The sequence below is a fragment of the Aptenodytes forsteri genome, unplaced genomic scaffold (genome assembly GCF_000699145.1).
Source record: "Aptenodytes forsteri isolate BGI_AS27 unplaced genomic scaffold, ASM69914v1 Scaffold183, whole genome shotgun sequence".
Taxonomy (NCBI): Eukaryota; Metazoa; Chordata; class Aves; order Sphenisciformes; family Spheniscidae; genus Aptenodytes; species Aptenodytes forsteri.
In genome coordinates this window covers 279,023-295,146 of record NW_008795918.1, presented here as the reverse complement: position 1 = coordinate 295,146, position 16,124 = coordinate 279,023, and the positions used below count along the sequence as shown (strand labels likewise).

Below are 16,124 nucleotides of genomic sequence, written 5' to 3'. Positions count from 1 at the left end.
AAACCCAAATTTTTCCCAAAAAAAAAAATTTTTAAAAAAAAAAAAAAAAAAAAAAAAGAGAAAAACACAAAAAAGAAAACCCCATACTACCCCTTTTCTTCCTTTCACTTTTTCTTCTCAGATTCTTTTCTCACTTTTTTTTTTTTTTCCTAACTCTGGCAAGACAAATTTCTGAAGCATAAAAATTCCCCATACTGTATAATTTACAGTTCAAATTTCTTTTTTAAATAAGATTAGCTAGCCTGTACATATCCTGGGATAACTTCAATGCCCCATTCACCTCTCACCCCATTATAATCAGGGTTGCAGCACAGCAGCCCAGGGAGAGAAAAGCAGTTAAATATGTTAACTGGCTCCATTATATATGCAAAATAAGCATTTTGCTTAACGTGATCCAGAATTCTCAGCATTTTTCAAGCCCCTAAGAGCCTGTACCCTTCCAAAGCGTGGGGGGGAAATCATTAAAGGGTCTGATAGTGGTACATACATCAAAACAAAAATATTGTTGCTACGAATAAAAAATACTATCATTATGGAAGCCTAGTCTGACAAAATAGCTCTGATGGGAATTCCAACTAAGAACAACTTAGGATAATGGGTATCTCTAACTCAGATTAGGCTATTAGCAATCCTGATAACACTTTAACTCTGAGACTACTGGCTCATAAAATCAATTCTTCATGCTACATTTATCAGGCTCTACACTTATCAGAGAAGATCCTGCAGAAGTCAGTTACCAGTGGCCCTCTTAAAAGTCCTTTTTCATGGAACGGAGAGACCACATTATGGGCACTCCACGCCTGCAAAACCAACACTAATAGCTATGAATAATTACCGAAGTCTCATCATTTGTCTTAACCTTCATTTTGATAGCAATATTTAATAGATATGTTTTTAAAGTACAGATTTAAAAATAAATTCAGTTGCATAAAATCATTTTAACTTTCTCTATTTGTATCATAGTAAGCTATAAATTTTCTGCAAAAGAACACAAATGCTTTATAAATTAGTGTAACCGCTTGACTACAATGCAAACATTCACTTCTTCAATGTGGCAAGGTTTGAAACTTCTAAAGAGGATTACATATACAAAGCATTTAAACTTTAGAGTGTTGATAATGTCCTGTCCTTCTTTGCATTTTTCATACTTACTATGAAGCATAAGGACTGCCATCCTCAGTACTTAATGGGATGGTATAGACAAGGCTAGAGGTAACTGACACAAGTAGGAAAATGAAAAATTCTGATTGGATATAAGTTTAAAAAAAAATCACCGAGGATGGTTAATCACTGGAACTATGCTCAACTTGAAATGGCCTTGACCAGATTCCACTTTTTACAGACACTTCTGCTTGAATTCACAGAGACCGCTTGGTTTCCTCAAACCAATTCCAGGATCAGCATTTATCTACCTGTTTCCAAATCAAGCTCACACTCTCACATCATCTTTTTTGGCCTCTTCTAGTAACCAAACATAACTGATCTCAGAACTGCTTTCAGTGCTATATAGTGCTTTGGCATCTCCTAAGACTTGCAGTAAGTGATTTTCCACTGTGTCTGCTGACTCACAACTAACTGTAGTTTAATTACAGCATTTGTCTCTTAGATTTATCCCATTTCAGGTGACATAAGAGCTGCTCAAAATTTCTTTAGTCCACCCTTTACAGAATCTTTCCAGAGTTCAATGCTCTTTTCTTGGATTTTGGTTGAACTTCTATTGTAACCTGGTTGTTTCCTTCATCTGCCAACCTTTTCCATTCTTTAGCTTCTCATTACTTCCAACTGCAAAGGGATTTCTGATTCAGGTAGTAAATACAGTGTCCCACATGGTAAGATATCTAACATGACATGCTTGTGATGGAATACTCCTGTATAAATGTTACAAGTATAAAGCAAGGATGCAGCAGACAGCGGCTTTTCCAGCAGACTCTACACTTTTCTCATCACTGACTTTCCAACGCTACTGTCCTGTGGGATCTGCTGGATACAAAGCACATCAATGAAACTCTCCATACTGAACAAATTCCCCCCAAAGAAAATTGAGGCCTACTATTCATGAGATACTTCCCAAATGCCACGTTGTAAACAAAAATGTGCCTTTCATTTGTGAACCACCCTTTTGCCAAATGTAACACAGTATCTACCACATAGAAGTTGGAGTAGAAAATCTATCATAAGGCTATTGTCTTTCACAAACCCGTTCTCATGCTACACTGGCACAGAGTATTTAACGCTAGTTTCTGATCATTATGTTCTTAAGCTTGTCACACATAACCACCAACATACTGCAAGAACATTTTTCTCTTAACATTTCCCACAGGGCAGCAAGAATTTTGAACTTTCCATTGAAGAAAAAAAAAAAAAAAAAAATCAGTCAGCTTCTCCTTAAACTGTATGCCTCTACCTTGGTAGGTACCTGATTTTTACCAGGTACCTTGTATCACTTATTCTTATTTCAAGTATCTGTCTACACTAGCAAACATCCTAAAGAACACCCTACCTCCAATCATCCAGAAATCCCTCAATGTATACTGCTAATCTGAGACAACCATAATCTTATTCAGGGGAAGAGGGGGGAACGGGAAGGGGACAGTATGTTTGCAGGCATTTTCCAACATGGATCTGCTAGTACATACAACCAGTTGCTTCTATAATAAATCTAATCTCAGTCCTGTTCTCCATATTCATAGCAAAATCAGTACAAACACATCCATAACTATGCTTATAAATGGTTAGTATTGAAATGTGATATTGCAGAGAGTAGTCTAGGACTGAAAAATTCAGCAAAATTGTTCTACTACTGCTGCAAAGAAAAAGACAGAATTTGGGTAAGGGAGTTTGTTCTATATTTTGCTAAAGCTCCAGGAATAACAACAGCTGTAAAAATAAGCTTAAAACTGCTACTGCAAATTTTCCCTACCAAAACTTTTACCTGTTATTAATGCTGACAAAACTGATAAAAGACAGGAGAAATTATTTAAGGAAAAAAAAAAGAACACTTAACCAAAATAACTTTCAAACACTTTTTCCAACATGAAGGACAGATACACAGAAGAGTGCTGTAATTTCACCAGTAGGTGTGATGGGATCCTTTATGCAAGTGGCATCAAAAAGAAAGGCCTGGAATACACTGATTAAGAGCTCATGTAGAAGTACAAGTGGCTGAGGAACGAGATACAGAACTCACGCATAAAGTAGGGGTCTCCACATCCCAAAATAACTCTTCTTCCTTCATTATCATTTCCAGAATGCCTAAATTTACCTCTGGAAGGCAGCCCTGAATTTTAGAAAATACATTTGTGTTTCATCTACACTGGACTGTGTTTTATCACCTTTCAGTGACCCATTCACATTTTGATTGAGCAGAAATGCATCCGGTACAGCAAATTTGTTTTTCAATATTATGAGCACCAGAAACAGTGCAAGCTTTAATTGAAACAATTGTGTAAGTCATGATCACATCAGACAAAAGCATATTTAGGTTAGTGACACATTAGTATGATGCCTTACAATGAACACATCAAATTGCAACATGCTGAATGAACTCATGAAAAAAAAATTTTAGTCTGCTGTGTCCTTTTCTATAGTTCCTCCCATCCTGCCTTGTTTGTCTTAGGTAATTGTTTTTATTGAGCTGTCCTGCATCACCAGCTCTTCTATCCGAGTTACATTGAGAGATGCAAAATAAGCAGGAAAGGGATACGCCATTCCCGGTAGTTGCTGCCTTTGAAGACACAGGCCAGCTGTTAAAGCAAGCAGCAGATGCTTTCTGAAGAACTCGCATCCACTTCCCTGGCACGTATTTCACTGCTGCTGTTTTCATTAGCAGGAGAGCTGCAGTATGAAGAGTGGCTTACCTCTGCTGGTATCTAACTATCCTGATGAAAAGAATTGATTTGGGTAGGTAAAGGCTATGACTAAAAGATATCTCATACACAAGTAACAAACTTAGCTTCCAGGAACCTGCAGAAAATCAGATTACAGCTTAATTATCTGTCTTGCATACTTCTTAAATTATCTTTATACTAACCTACTACCAAGGAATAATTTTTTTTTTTTTTTTTAAGTGTTCTGAAATGATTCAAGCTCAGTACCAGTGTCTGAGCAACCTAGTTTAGCTGAATTACTTAACAGAACACCCATCATCAGATGTTTTTGTCCATTTGACAGATATAGTTTACTAGCACATAAAGATGTGAAAAACAAATTGAGACCTTGCTACGGCATTTTGTTAGATCATCAAGACAATATCATCTAATGAAATGGCCATCTATAGCCTTGTTTCTATTACCAGTTTCAATTATATCCACAAGCTTTGTTGAATCGACTGTTCTTATGGGAATTTATTATTAAGTTTCTAGTATGTATTTACAGTAGTCTTTACTTGGCTGTTGTCTTTGAAGCTGCTCTGACAAGAGTGTCTCCAAGGAACAAATATACTGCAAATATTCATTGTTATTTTTTAAAACACAGCAAGGTTTCACTACTTCTTATATTACCTTGAAGGAGCTTAAAAATCAAAACATAATACTATGGATGAAGCATCTGTGTTTACAAGCAATTAAAAGAAACAACTGATGATGTAGGTGTATAGGTTAACTTTTTCATAACTATGGAATCAAAGAAAGTCCCCACTCACTTCTGCTATTAATACCATAATGATTCTATAACAGTAAACAGTACACTTATTTAAAAATCACTTCTTGCATGGTCTTGCTCTTATTGTTTGTTTTTGTTTGGCTTGTCTTTCAGGTAGAAAAAAGGATGACCTGACAACAAATTTATTAAACTGAAATTACCTAAGCGATATTTTAGGTATTTTTTAAGAGGTCCTCAAATGGGGAAAGATCTCCAAAAAAGACTGAGAGGAAAACATGTTCTGAAGTTGTATAGAATGGTGCAAAAAATGCTCCAGATTCTTTTCTGGATCAGTCTGCCTTCCTCAGTGCAAGAAGCCCTGAGTCAGTTCAGGGGAGTTCAGACAACAAATTCTTCATGATCCTTTCTCTAGTTATGTCCTGAAGCCCTCCATCTGGGAATGGAGCATGCTATATTTTAATGGCTGTTTCAGCAAGCATTTTGAAAGTAGGAGCTTGAAGAGTTCTTCAGGATATTAAGAACAGTATGTTGCTCAGTTTCCGCCATATTTTCCTTTATCATAGCACTGAAGATGATACCACTTTAAAAAGTGCTATGTAAAAGGATATGAAGAAATGAACGGCTAGTCTATATTACAGAAGATACGAGTACTGTGTCATGAAAAGTACCTCAATGTAATTTGCTATGACAGAACTTTCCTAGAAGAGCAATTGACAAAATAAAGATTTCATTTAAACAACTGTTCAAGTTCATTCAGTACTGCATTTTAATTGATCCCTTTCTTCCATCACCAGCTTGGAAAACAGGTAGTTTTGAATTATCAATAAGAATTTTATTAACCTGTAGTGTAAGGTTGAGAGCTGCCATCTGTCTTTGCCAGAATGGTCTCATTCAATGGTAACCGTATTTGCCAAAGCTTCCTCCATTTAAAGCAAGCTTTTTTATATACAAAAGAAACTTGGGTTCCTTCTCCTCTTAAAGAATTCACTGAATGCTCCACATGTTCTGATACTTTGTGTCTAATGGTAACAGTCCAATTTAAACCAACTCTTACTATGAAGGAAAAATCCAACCAGATGTGGATGCGTTTTTTTTTATTATTTCATTTCTAACCCTAAAACTAGTGAAATAAATGTATTTATACTTGTAGAGAGCCGACTTGACCACCATCAGATTAGATTAATGACTATAGCAGAATCAGAGAAACATTTTGGTACTCCAGCAAACTAAAAGTTGATTTTGGTTCCCTTAATCCATGCTTCCATGTTGAACTATATTGCACAACTGTAGCTCTGTCATTCAATCAAGTTAAACTCAGTAACAGAGGCTCTTAGGATCTAGTTTGATGATTAATCATATGTCAAGCATACACAGGCTTTATACTAGCTCCAAATGCAAAGATTTCAGCCTGACTGTAACAGAATTTGAGATCCCAGTAATTCACTTCAGCGTAAAGATCTCACTACTGACAAGACTGGACCACCTCAGAAACAGACTGAAAAATCTACTAGATTAGAAAGATAACAGTTCTTCACCACTGCCACATTACAGTGGTTACATGTGAGCAAGGAGTAAGAACATAACCTAAGAAAGGATACATCAAGTCAGACAACTGCTTGGTATGTTGTTTGACAGCAAATACACACATGCAGCAATTTTTCAGGGAGTTTTCTCAGCACCCAGTGGTCTGCAACACTAGGATTTCATAAACCAGAGTTAGTATAATTGTTTTCAATGGCCCCTAATAAATTTCTTTAAGTTCTTCCAATCCTTTAACTCCTGTAAATAGTTTAATATGCAGAATATCCTGTGACAAGAAGATTTGCATTTTAATTTTTTTTGTGAGAAGCACCTCCTTCTGTATTTGATACCTGTAGTTGTTATATGGGAGGGGGCAATAAACATCCTTATCCTGCCACACAGAATTTTATAGCATTGTCTTGTTGCCCCAGATGTGTATTTGCCTTGCCCTAAGCTTGTTGACCCTAACAATCCACCAAACCAATGGCTGTGGTCGCATCTCAGCTGACAGGCATTCAAAACCCTGTTCAGAAGGGTGTGAGACCCACACTTAATTAAATCCAGGATCAGGAGTGCACAGAATAAAGTCTTTTCATTCCACAAGCAAGTGGTCTGACAAGAGGGCTAACATTCACAACACCAATGTCTGCATTTTAAAAGACAAACAGGTATTTTTGACAAACCTCTCAGGTTTTTGAGTTTGGGGAGTTTTTTTGTTCTGTGGCGTTTGGGGTTTTTTTGTGGGTTTGTTGGTTTTTGGTTTTGTTTGTTTGTTTTTTACAAATTCTTTAAGATGCCTCTTCCCAGAGGCTCTCAGATCCCATGCAGGAACATATGTCCCAAGAGCTCTTACATCAGCACAAAAAAAAAAAAAGAAGAAAAAAGTGAAATTTCAAACAAATTAGCCTATGCTGAGTTTCTTATAGTCCTGTTAAATTAAGCTCTGCTGTCAATGATTTTATTGATAGCCATTCTATGGAGCACAACTCTACTTGCAAATTGCACAGCAGGCATAGGGACATTACTTAATTACTACAGGGGAATCCAAAACTTGAGTGCTTGAAAGTCAGGGACTGCAACATTAATTTCTATGGCTACAGTTATAAGTTCTCCCCTATAGAACATATATAGAAACAGACACACATACACACTTACTATTTTCTAAATATTTCCTAAAGAGAACAGGATGAGATGAAGAAAGATAAGATCAAAAAAGAAGGAAAAAATATTAAAAGGACTGATCTGGAAAGTTCTAGGAGGAATGAAAGAAGTAGATGACATGGAGCTGGAAATACTGCTGAGAAATATTTGAGACATTGAGCTAAGAGTGCAAACCCTTGGTCAATGGCAGGATTGGTGCTGCCTCCTACTGTACTCCTGGAAGAGTGAATGAGTAAAACACTAGACAGTGCACATTAGTGAACATACAAATGTGCATGCATACAAAATATTATAAAATACACATTTTTATCATAACCTTAGCGACAGGATGGAAAAGAATACCTGAAGAGAATAGCACTAAACACTTAAAATTACAGAAACAAAATACTAAGAGAAGACAGAATAACTGAAATACTGCTTATAATTAATGCTTCCAATTTACGGCTGAACACAGTAATTGAGAAGGAAGCTTCTTCACACCATCAGGTTTTTATAATTTTTAAAAATGACAAAAGAAAGCTTTTTTCACACATTAATATGTCTTGAAAAACATGGAGAGGTTTTAGTATCTGCTTCTAAGTCTTTTTGCATGCAAAATGCCTGCTGAGGAGTTCTGGGAGTGGCAAATGAGGCAGTAGAGCTCTTATCTACAGCTGAGACACCCAACACCACACTTACAGGAGTACACATGCATTGTTGTAAAATCCCGAGTTCTTTGCATCTCATCTGTGACAAATTTTAAAAAGGAGACTAGCGTTAAACTTGCCACAGTAATATTATCACATTTAATTTACAGCTTGTGTATCTTATAGGATCCATTTAGTACCCTAAATGTTTAAGCTTTTATTTTAAAAAATGTTACAAATATTTGAAGTTTCCTTCTTGAAAACTGTGACTAGTTTTCCCATTTCCATTACAAAAGAATTTTGAGAAAAAACAAGAGTCAAATAGATGCTCAAATAATCCAGTTACTGCCCTACTGTTTTTTTAAACGATGCTAACAATCTGGGACTCCTGGTAACTTCCTCTGGGACTGTTCTCAAGTTAAATTCAGACCTACAGAAACATACACCACAAAGACTACACAACAATTATAAGCTTTAAACTGATGGATAAAACTGGCATGAACTGAAGCCCCACCACCACATTTGACTGTAACATGACTTAAATATTTGAGACATTAAAATACGATGACTTTTGTGAGCGATCAGTCTCTTATATGAAGTGCAGCATTACAGCCAACATATTACAGCCAAAGATGCCGCATTTTTTTCATATGATCTCTTCACTGAAAAGAAAATCCATTTCCCTGGAAAGGTGGGCTTCTAAAGGAAAAAGAAAGAAAAGCTGAAAAATACAGGCTGTTTTTTGCTGATTTTTTGTCCCTTTCCCCCAAAATCCTAAATTTTGAGGGAAGTTTTCAGTAGAAAGGGAGAGAGGTTTTTGTATTTGGTTTTTACCTTCTATTTCTGTCCAGCTCAGGTACCTAACTCCCCATTCCTTGTATGTGCCTCAGCCACCACAGTCTCAGTGGAAGAAGGCTCTAGCATGGCCCCAGCCCCCAGTGCTGGAGGAGACTCCTTTATTTAGAGACTGGTGCTAGACCATCGGCTGAAAACTGCCAGACAATATAGCCAACTTCCCTCATCACTAAAAAAACAGCAAGTAGACATTTTTAATTCACTGCTTTTGGTAGTATCGCTCTCTAATGTGTTTTAGTACTACACCGTAACATAGACTGCTAGCTTTAAACAGGACATTAGAGTTACCTGCAGAAACACTTGTCCTTCAACAGAAGAGCAGCAACTTAAAGACCTTTTACATGTTGGTGGAAAAGAGATCATTAAGAGTAATGTGTTAGCACCTCACAGACATTTGTTTATGTAAATAAGAAATTGTTCAGATATACTAGGATCATTGATTACTCAAATACATTGTTACAACAAATGAATAGACAGTATGGTTTGAGGACAAAAATATGAATTTACTGAAATTAATGAACACTTTTAAAGGCTTTTTATATAAATTGGGTTTTAAGACAACGCTACATATTACTTGTTGCATAGGGAACTTATTGAGTTTGGGCAGACAATCATAGCTGAATTATAAAAACTCTAACTTTTCAAATGGGATTAATCGTTACCCCACTAGTATCCTATAATCTTTCATTTTTGGACTAAGACCATTAACTAAAAACATTATTTAATCCATTACAGATTAGAAAAAGTATTACTTTTTGCAGCAAATTATTTCCATAATCCATATATCTGCAATTATTATGCATTGTCATAAATGACATCACACTGACAGCCTGAAATTGGTCAAACATTTAAGTGTAACAAGGGGCAAGATGTCTGAAACTTCAAAGTAGCCCACGTTGTTAGAGTTCAAAACTAATCTTTTTTCCCCCCGAGTTTTCTCATCAGAAAAAGCTGCCAACAATGACCTTTAGGATAACAAATTATATTTCATCTGTTTTAACACCTGTAGGCCTCGTGCAACTGAACGTTGGTTACCCAAACTCCATATAAATCTTACATTTGAATTGTCTCTGCACACTGGATTCAAGAGGTTTGATGGGCTTGTATTTCCTTTAAGCTGTTTGTGCCATTGCACTATAGCAAGATAGAAAACATCAAGTAAAAATTTATATTAATATGCTCCTGAAACTTTCAGATTTCCACCTGTTCTTCTTACAAAATCTTGACAGTTATTAATGCAAGTGAATATCCAATTTTCTTCACCTCCTGGTTATAATACTTGCTGTGAAAAAAAAGAGAAGCTGGAACATAGAAGGTAGGCAACAGCACAGATTCCAACAAAGGTAAAAAAACCTTAGAACTAGAACCTGTTTGTAGGCAACAACCATCCTCTGATTTTAGCTTTATATACTCAAAGAACTTTCCTAAAAAAGGCAGAGACAAAACCAGAATACACAAAATACACACACAGAGTAGGTGACATTAACTCACCTTAGAGTAACTGATACAAATGTATATTCAACATATTCAAGGGTATTCCAGATTTTGAATATGTATTCCACACGCGACTGAATTATTTTGGCCAACAGCACATAACAGCTCAAGTCTGTGGCCCTGCTGTTCTTCTGTCTTTCCTCCTGACTAGACATTAGTAATACCAGTATGCCAACTAAAACTCATTGTAATCCAACATAGTAGCAAAAGGCAGCATTTTGGTGAACACATAAAGGTAACCAAGCTACGAGAATGGGTCTTTTCCAAATCATTGTCTATGGGCATTTACAATTTATGCTGTTAAAAGTTTTATGACTTATGGTTTTAGAGTCTTATGTCAGGTCAAAAAGTAGGACAGGTTTTTGAAGTCATTATTTTCTGGAGCAGAACCAGATAAAGAGTTAAACGTTTATGAGTCAAAAACCACTTAGGAAGCTAGGAGAAGACCTAATGTATAAAGAGGCAAATGGTAGGGATATCAGTAAGGCACCTGAACACCCTGCACCTTACATATAGCCAGTAAGAAAATTCTTGATACCCCAAGAGCAGAACTTCTTTGCATAAGGTACACAGCAAGTGATCTCCCTCTCTCTTTTTGAAGTGAAAGACATTGCATTTCTTGATTGCTGATAAAGCAACCACAGTTGGAAAAAATATGTACATTTACTTTCTTTATGGACCATTATTTGTTATAAATAAGCAAGGACAAACAGCAGGGCTGGACAATGAGTAACACTGCAAGGATATGGGGAATGTAAGGCTATCGGGTTTGTGATGGTATTTGGTTAACAGCTATCCAGCATAAGAGACTAGGACAGGAAAAGCAACCAACACCCAGACGCACAAACCCTAATGAACAAGAAATAAGAGTTCTGGTCTTTGTTATTATCTCTGTTGGATCACTGCCTGATGGGCCATGGAAGGAGCCACTCAGGTATGGCCTTGAAGAGGTTCAACCAGAACTTTAGAACAGATAAGAAGTGGTAAACAATGTCATCATGGGTCTCCTGGGAAAGAACAAACTTATTACAGGATGTCTGCAGCGGCTTGTGGAAATGTGCAAACATTTTAATGGGATGTTCAGGGGAAGTGCCAAAGGTAGGGAAGGTGAATCAGGATGGAACAAGTGTGGGAAAATGGAGAGAAAGTGGCATAAAAAGGAGTCATTAGTGTAAGCTGCAAGTCAGTAGGTTTGTTTGGCCCAGCCCTGCACCTGATCACTGCAGTCTGTCCTACGTTTTTATTGAGTCCTACTTGTAATATTTTCTGTGTGACTTTGCTCTCTATTCTGCATAGGTGTGATGTGCAAGCAAATTTCAGAGACAGACAACAACTATGAGGAGACCTGTATCTGGAAAGACCTAAGGTCTAAACCAGTGACCAAGTAAGAGACCACAGGCCTAGACTTGAATATCTGATGAACTTAAAACCTGTGTTAACATTTGAGTCTGTGAATGTGGGTATCCTTGTGAATCAGGAGAGGGCTGGTGCACATGCTTCACTAGCAAGCTTCCAATTCCCATCAGCTGGAGAAGAACTTGATCAGCTGTTTGTATTCTTGTTCACCTGAGTGCTGTTTGCATTTATATGTGGTGCCAGTAAAGGCAATGTTTTTTCTCTGTGACAGTCTGTGCAACCAGCCATATGCTATATATGCCATCTTGGGAATGTGTGCTCAGTCTCGCTACTGGCTGGACGTGCAAACAGGAACAGTGGCAAGCAGACTAAGAGGAGAAATTCCCTGTAGCTTAGAGGCCACTAGATATAGGTTCCCTTCACAAATATGTCACGATTACTCCACTGGAATTACTCTGCATGGGTCCAACTCCGACTCTCATAAAACACCAGTCTTGCACTACACTATAGTTCTTCCAGAGGCTAGAGAACACCCAGTTATCTTCAAGCCTTCTTTCTCCTTCCATTCTGTGTGCCATTCCCTGCCTTCATACTAACTCATCTTTTGCCAGCCACTCAAGACTTTGTGTCACACTTTAAAAGATGGAACCGCAAGAGCAACCGAACTTCAAAATCATGCATGGATGAAGGAAAATGTTTCCAGTTCACCTTTACAGCAAAACATCTGATAACTAGTAGCCAAGCAGCAAAATACGTCAATATAACCGTTCAGCAAATTTAATAAAACCACAGCTTGCTGCTTTGAAAAGCTATTAGATTTAATAAGCTTGCATTTTTCTCCCTAACAAAACTTTCATTACATGACAGTTAAGACCAAAATACGGGCCTCAAGACCAGAGGAACACGTTGGGTTTTTTTTTTTTAAACCAGTATGCAATTTTTCCTGTAAATTTGTTTCTCCTTTAAGTGTGCTGAAAGGCTCAAGGGCAGCAGAAGGGGCAAATGCACTTCTAAGCAATATCATAGATAATTTTACCTGTCCAGTATTTAGTACTGTTTTATACTTCTACCTTATTCTTAAGCTTTCTCAGTATAAACTTTCAGTGGCAAAAAAAGCTTCATTACAATTTTTAGAAAAACACATAGTTCCATACCTTCAGCTGGGGATATACATAGATGTGATACAAACAACTAAACCGTTGTTGTCAGATCTTCTAGACCTAATGATTATGTAAAATTGTCTATTCTACTGGTAAACAGCCTCTAGCTGCACCTTTCAGTACAGCCAAACCATTAGGATTCCCACCTCATTAGGAACTTCACGATTATAGTGACAATAGCATGTTTTCTAGATCATTAACGATGAGCTATTCATACAAGTATTTACAATATTCCTACACACCGACTTGAGCAGCCAAAATAACATCTGCATGACAGTTCATCAATAAGTAAAAAAATGCACAAGAAAATCCACACCTTTCAAGCACTACTGGTACTGGAATCTCTCTATTTATCATCATTTATTTTATCATGAATGATAAAATTTTAAAGGTATGTATGTTATGGGCGTCAGCAAGGGTAACAGTTACCTTGCTTAAAAAAGGCTAAATGTTATTTTGTATTAATAAACTTGGATAACGGCATATTTCTTCACGTGCCCTGACCTTGTACCGTAAGTTAAAGACAATAAGAACAGGGAAGAAAGAAACCTCAAATTGTACACTTACTTATTCAATGTGAGGTCAAGGATGAATTTGGAGCCAAAGGCCTCAATCTGGAAACTTGCCTGGGCCAGATGTACAGCCTGTAAACATGAACACACAGGAGTACTATACAGTATTGCAGAACATTTAAAGTTGTCAAAAGAATCACTGAGCTTTATACGCAACAAATATGTGACAAACACCTGCGAAAAACAAAATTATGGAAAACACGCTTATTTTCATGAATCTCACAGGCATATGAAAAGCTCTGCCCTTGTACCAAATTCTGATTCAAAAGGATTTGCCTTTTTAGAGGGTAAAGGAAGAGAGAGAAGCAAATGGTACCTGAAAAGCATGCTTTCAAATACACACTCATTCTTCACAAAAACAAGAAGAAAAAAAAAAAGAAAAAAGATTCACATAAATGTCTATATTTTGCCATAACTAGATGGCTATGTTACAAAAGCGTAAGTAATGTAGTATACCGTTCTTTTAATTATGTTACAGTGTTCATTCACTTTAAAAGGCCTGAAATAATTAAAGCATTTGTAATACATGCCTTCAAATAAGAAAATCATGGCAAGGCTTGTATTACATGTTATGAAAGACTCCTTCAAAGTAATCCCTTCACAATTAAACGCTTTGTACTTGGCATTGTAGCCAAACCAGTGTACAGAAGACTGATGCTGCTCAACATACAACAAAAAACATTAGCTTGTCTTGCATAGGGAGTTAACTGTCAGATATATAAATTGTATTCTTTATTCTTTTCTATACTGTTGTAACTGAAGCCAAAGACATTTAAAACATGCTCATCTGTTTTCTAGAAAAATAAGGAGAAGAGATGATCCAAGAATTTCTTTTTGTGAAGATGCTGTTCCAGCAGGGTGGAAGAGATTAGATCTGAATGTCATAGAACCTCTTCCCTGATAACATTCTAATCCAATCATGCTTACTTATACACTAATTTGATACAGCATTAATAATTACATAAAGTTGGAATATTATGACTGAGTCCTTTAATCAAAAGACAAAAAAATACTATTTTTTATTAAACACCACAATGAATCTTCAGGTATGTCACGAAAACTATATAAAGTTCTAGCTAGTTTACAGCATAACTTAAATAATATGAAGGCTAGCTTTTACGGCCCACAAGGCCTACAATTTTGTTCTCCGTTGGAAATTTTTCCACAAAGGATAAATTCTTTATGTTCCTCTTCCATTCTTGTACTACACAGAGCAGCACTGATTTTCATCTTGTTTCTCAGCAAAGGTATGTATCCATCATCTTTCACAAACCCCTTCAATATAATTTTAAAAAACTATTTCTAAAAGTTGCTATAGTTACTAAAATCAGCTGTGGTGTTTCCTGTGTTTATCATTCTTTGCCCCCAGAATTATCATTTCCCTTTCAACAGGGTCACAGAGCTTTGTTGTCAAGCTCCTTTAAAAAAAAGCATGTAGTTACAAAATATTTTAAAGATCTTCAATATCATTAAACAATCTCTTACTTAAAGCCTGTTTTTTATTAAAAAAATACAATAACTTTAAACAAGAATTTTAAAAATAATATTGCTAGATGATATCTGAAATAATATGGAAGCAAACCAGTATCAAGCTTTCTCTCTGTTACATTTATTGGTAAATGAATATTAACAGTTATCTCACCAGTTCACCAATTCGCTGAGACAACACTGGCCTGGCAAACCGACTTTACAGCTGCTCTAAATGACCAGAGTGAAACAGTTTAAGTATAAAGACAAACAGGTGACTTCATGGAGAGAATTTCCATCAAGAGAGAATCTGTAAGGATGAAACCTAGCATATATATTAAAAAAAAAACCAGCATAGAATCTCAGTTTAAATGCATACCTAGTAGGAGAAGCTTTTCAGCCCCTGCTCCACTTTTTTGCACAGTGAAACCAAGGAACAAGTGTCACAAGGAGCTTTTCAAGCACCTGTTTGTGACAAAAACCTCATTATGTTTTCAACATGCACATGTATTTATTTAATTTAAAAAAAAAAAGCATGAAAATTTGTTGCAGGAAAAGGGTTGCAGTTAGTTCTGTCCCATGAAGATTCCACTTAGTTACAGGAGCTACTGCACTGAGTCTCCTTCACATGTAACATTTACCTAAAATTACATGTCTTCATATATATGCCACAAACAAGCCTTCAATATTAACTATCTGGAAGGTTTAAAAGAACATGTACTATTCCACTAAGATCATTCTGAAACATGAGAAATGAGAACTACAGAATTTCTTAAAGTACCTAGTTTTTATTATGTTTTATATGTATATATCAGTTTGGAAGTTTTTCAAAATATCTCCTGCTCAATGATAAACCTGGTATTTTTGAGTATATTGCATTTTTTACATACAAACCATGAAGATTGAGTCTTTCCTTTAAGATAAGGTTATCATTTACAGATCTATGACATAACATTTCTGACACACATAACATGGCAAAAAGTGACTGCCCAATCAGGATTTACTCAGTGTAGTATATCATTAATGATGTTTATAAGTCATTTTAGAAACAATACTGCCAGTGATCCCAAATGCTACACTTAGCCAAGTCAAGCAAAGAAGTAACATCAAAAGTGACTACTTTTTCCAGGGTTAGCTTAGAAATAAAAAACACAAAATCATAGAATCATAGAATAGTTTAGGTTGGAAGGGACCTCTAAAGGTCATCTAGTCCAACCCCCCTGCTGTGGGCAGGGACATCTTCAGCTAGATCAGGTTGCTCAGAGCCCCGTCCAACCTGACCTGGAATGTTTCCAGGGATGGGGCATCCACCA

At 36.4% G+C, this 16,124-nt stretch overlaps 1 protein-coding gene across 1 annotated transcript in view; it reads right to left on the bottom strand.

The window, feature by feature from the left end:
- Positions 1 to 16,124, bottom strand: part of ADAM23 (ADAM metallopeptidase domain 23) — a 77,651-nt gene that overhangs the window by 50,154 nt on the left and 11,373 nt on the right. The window contains exon 3 of the mRNA XM_019473488.1: positions 13,340 to 13,416. Within this exon, the coding sequence (XP_019329033.1) occupies positions 13,340 to 13,416 (77 nt within the window). The remainder of the gene's footprint in view (positions 1 to 13,339; positions 13,417 to 16,124) is intronic.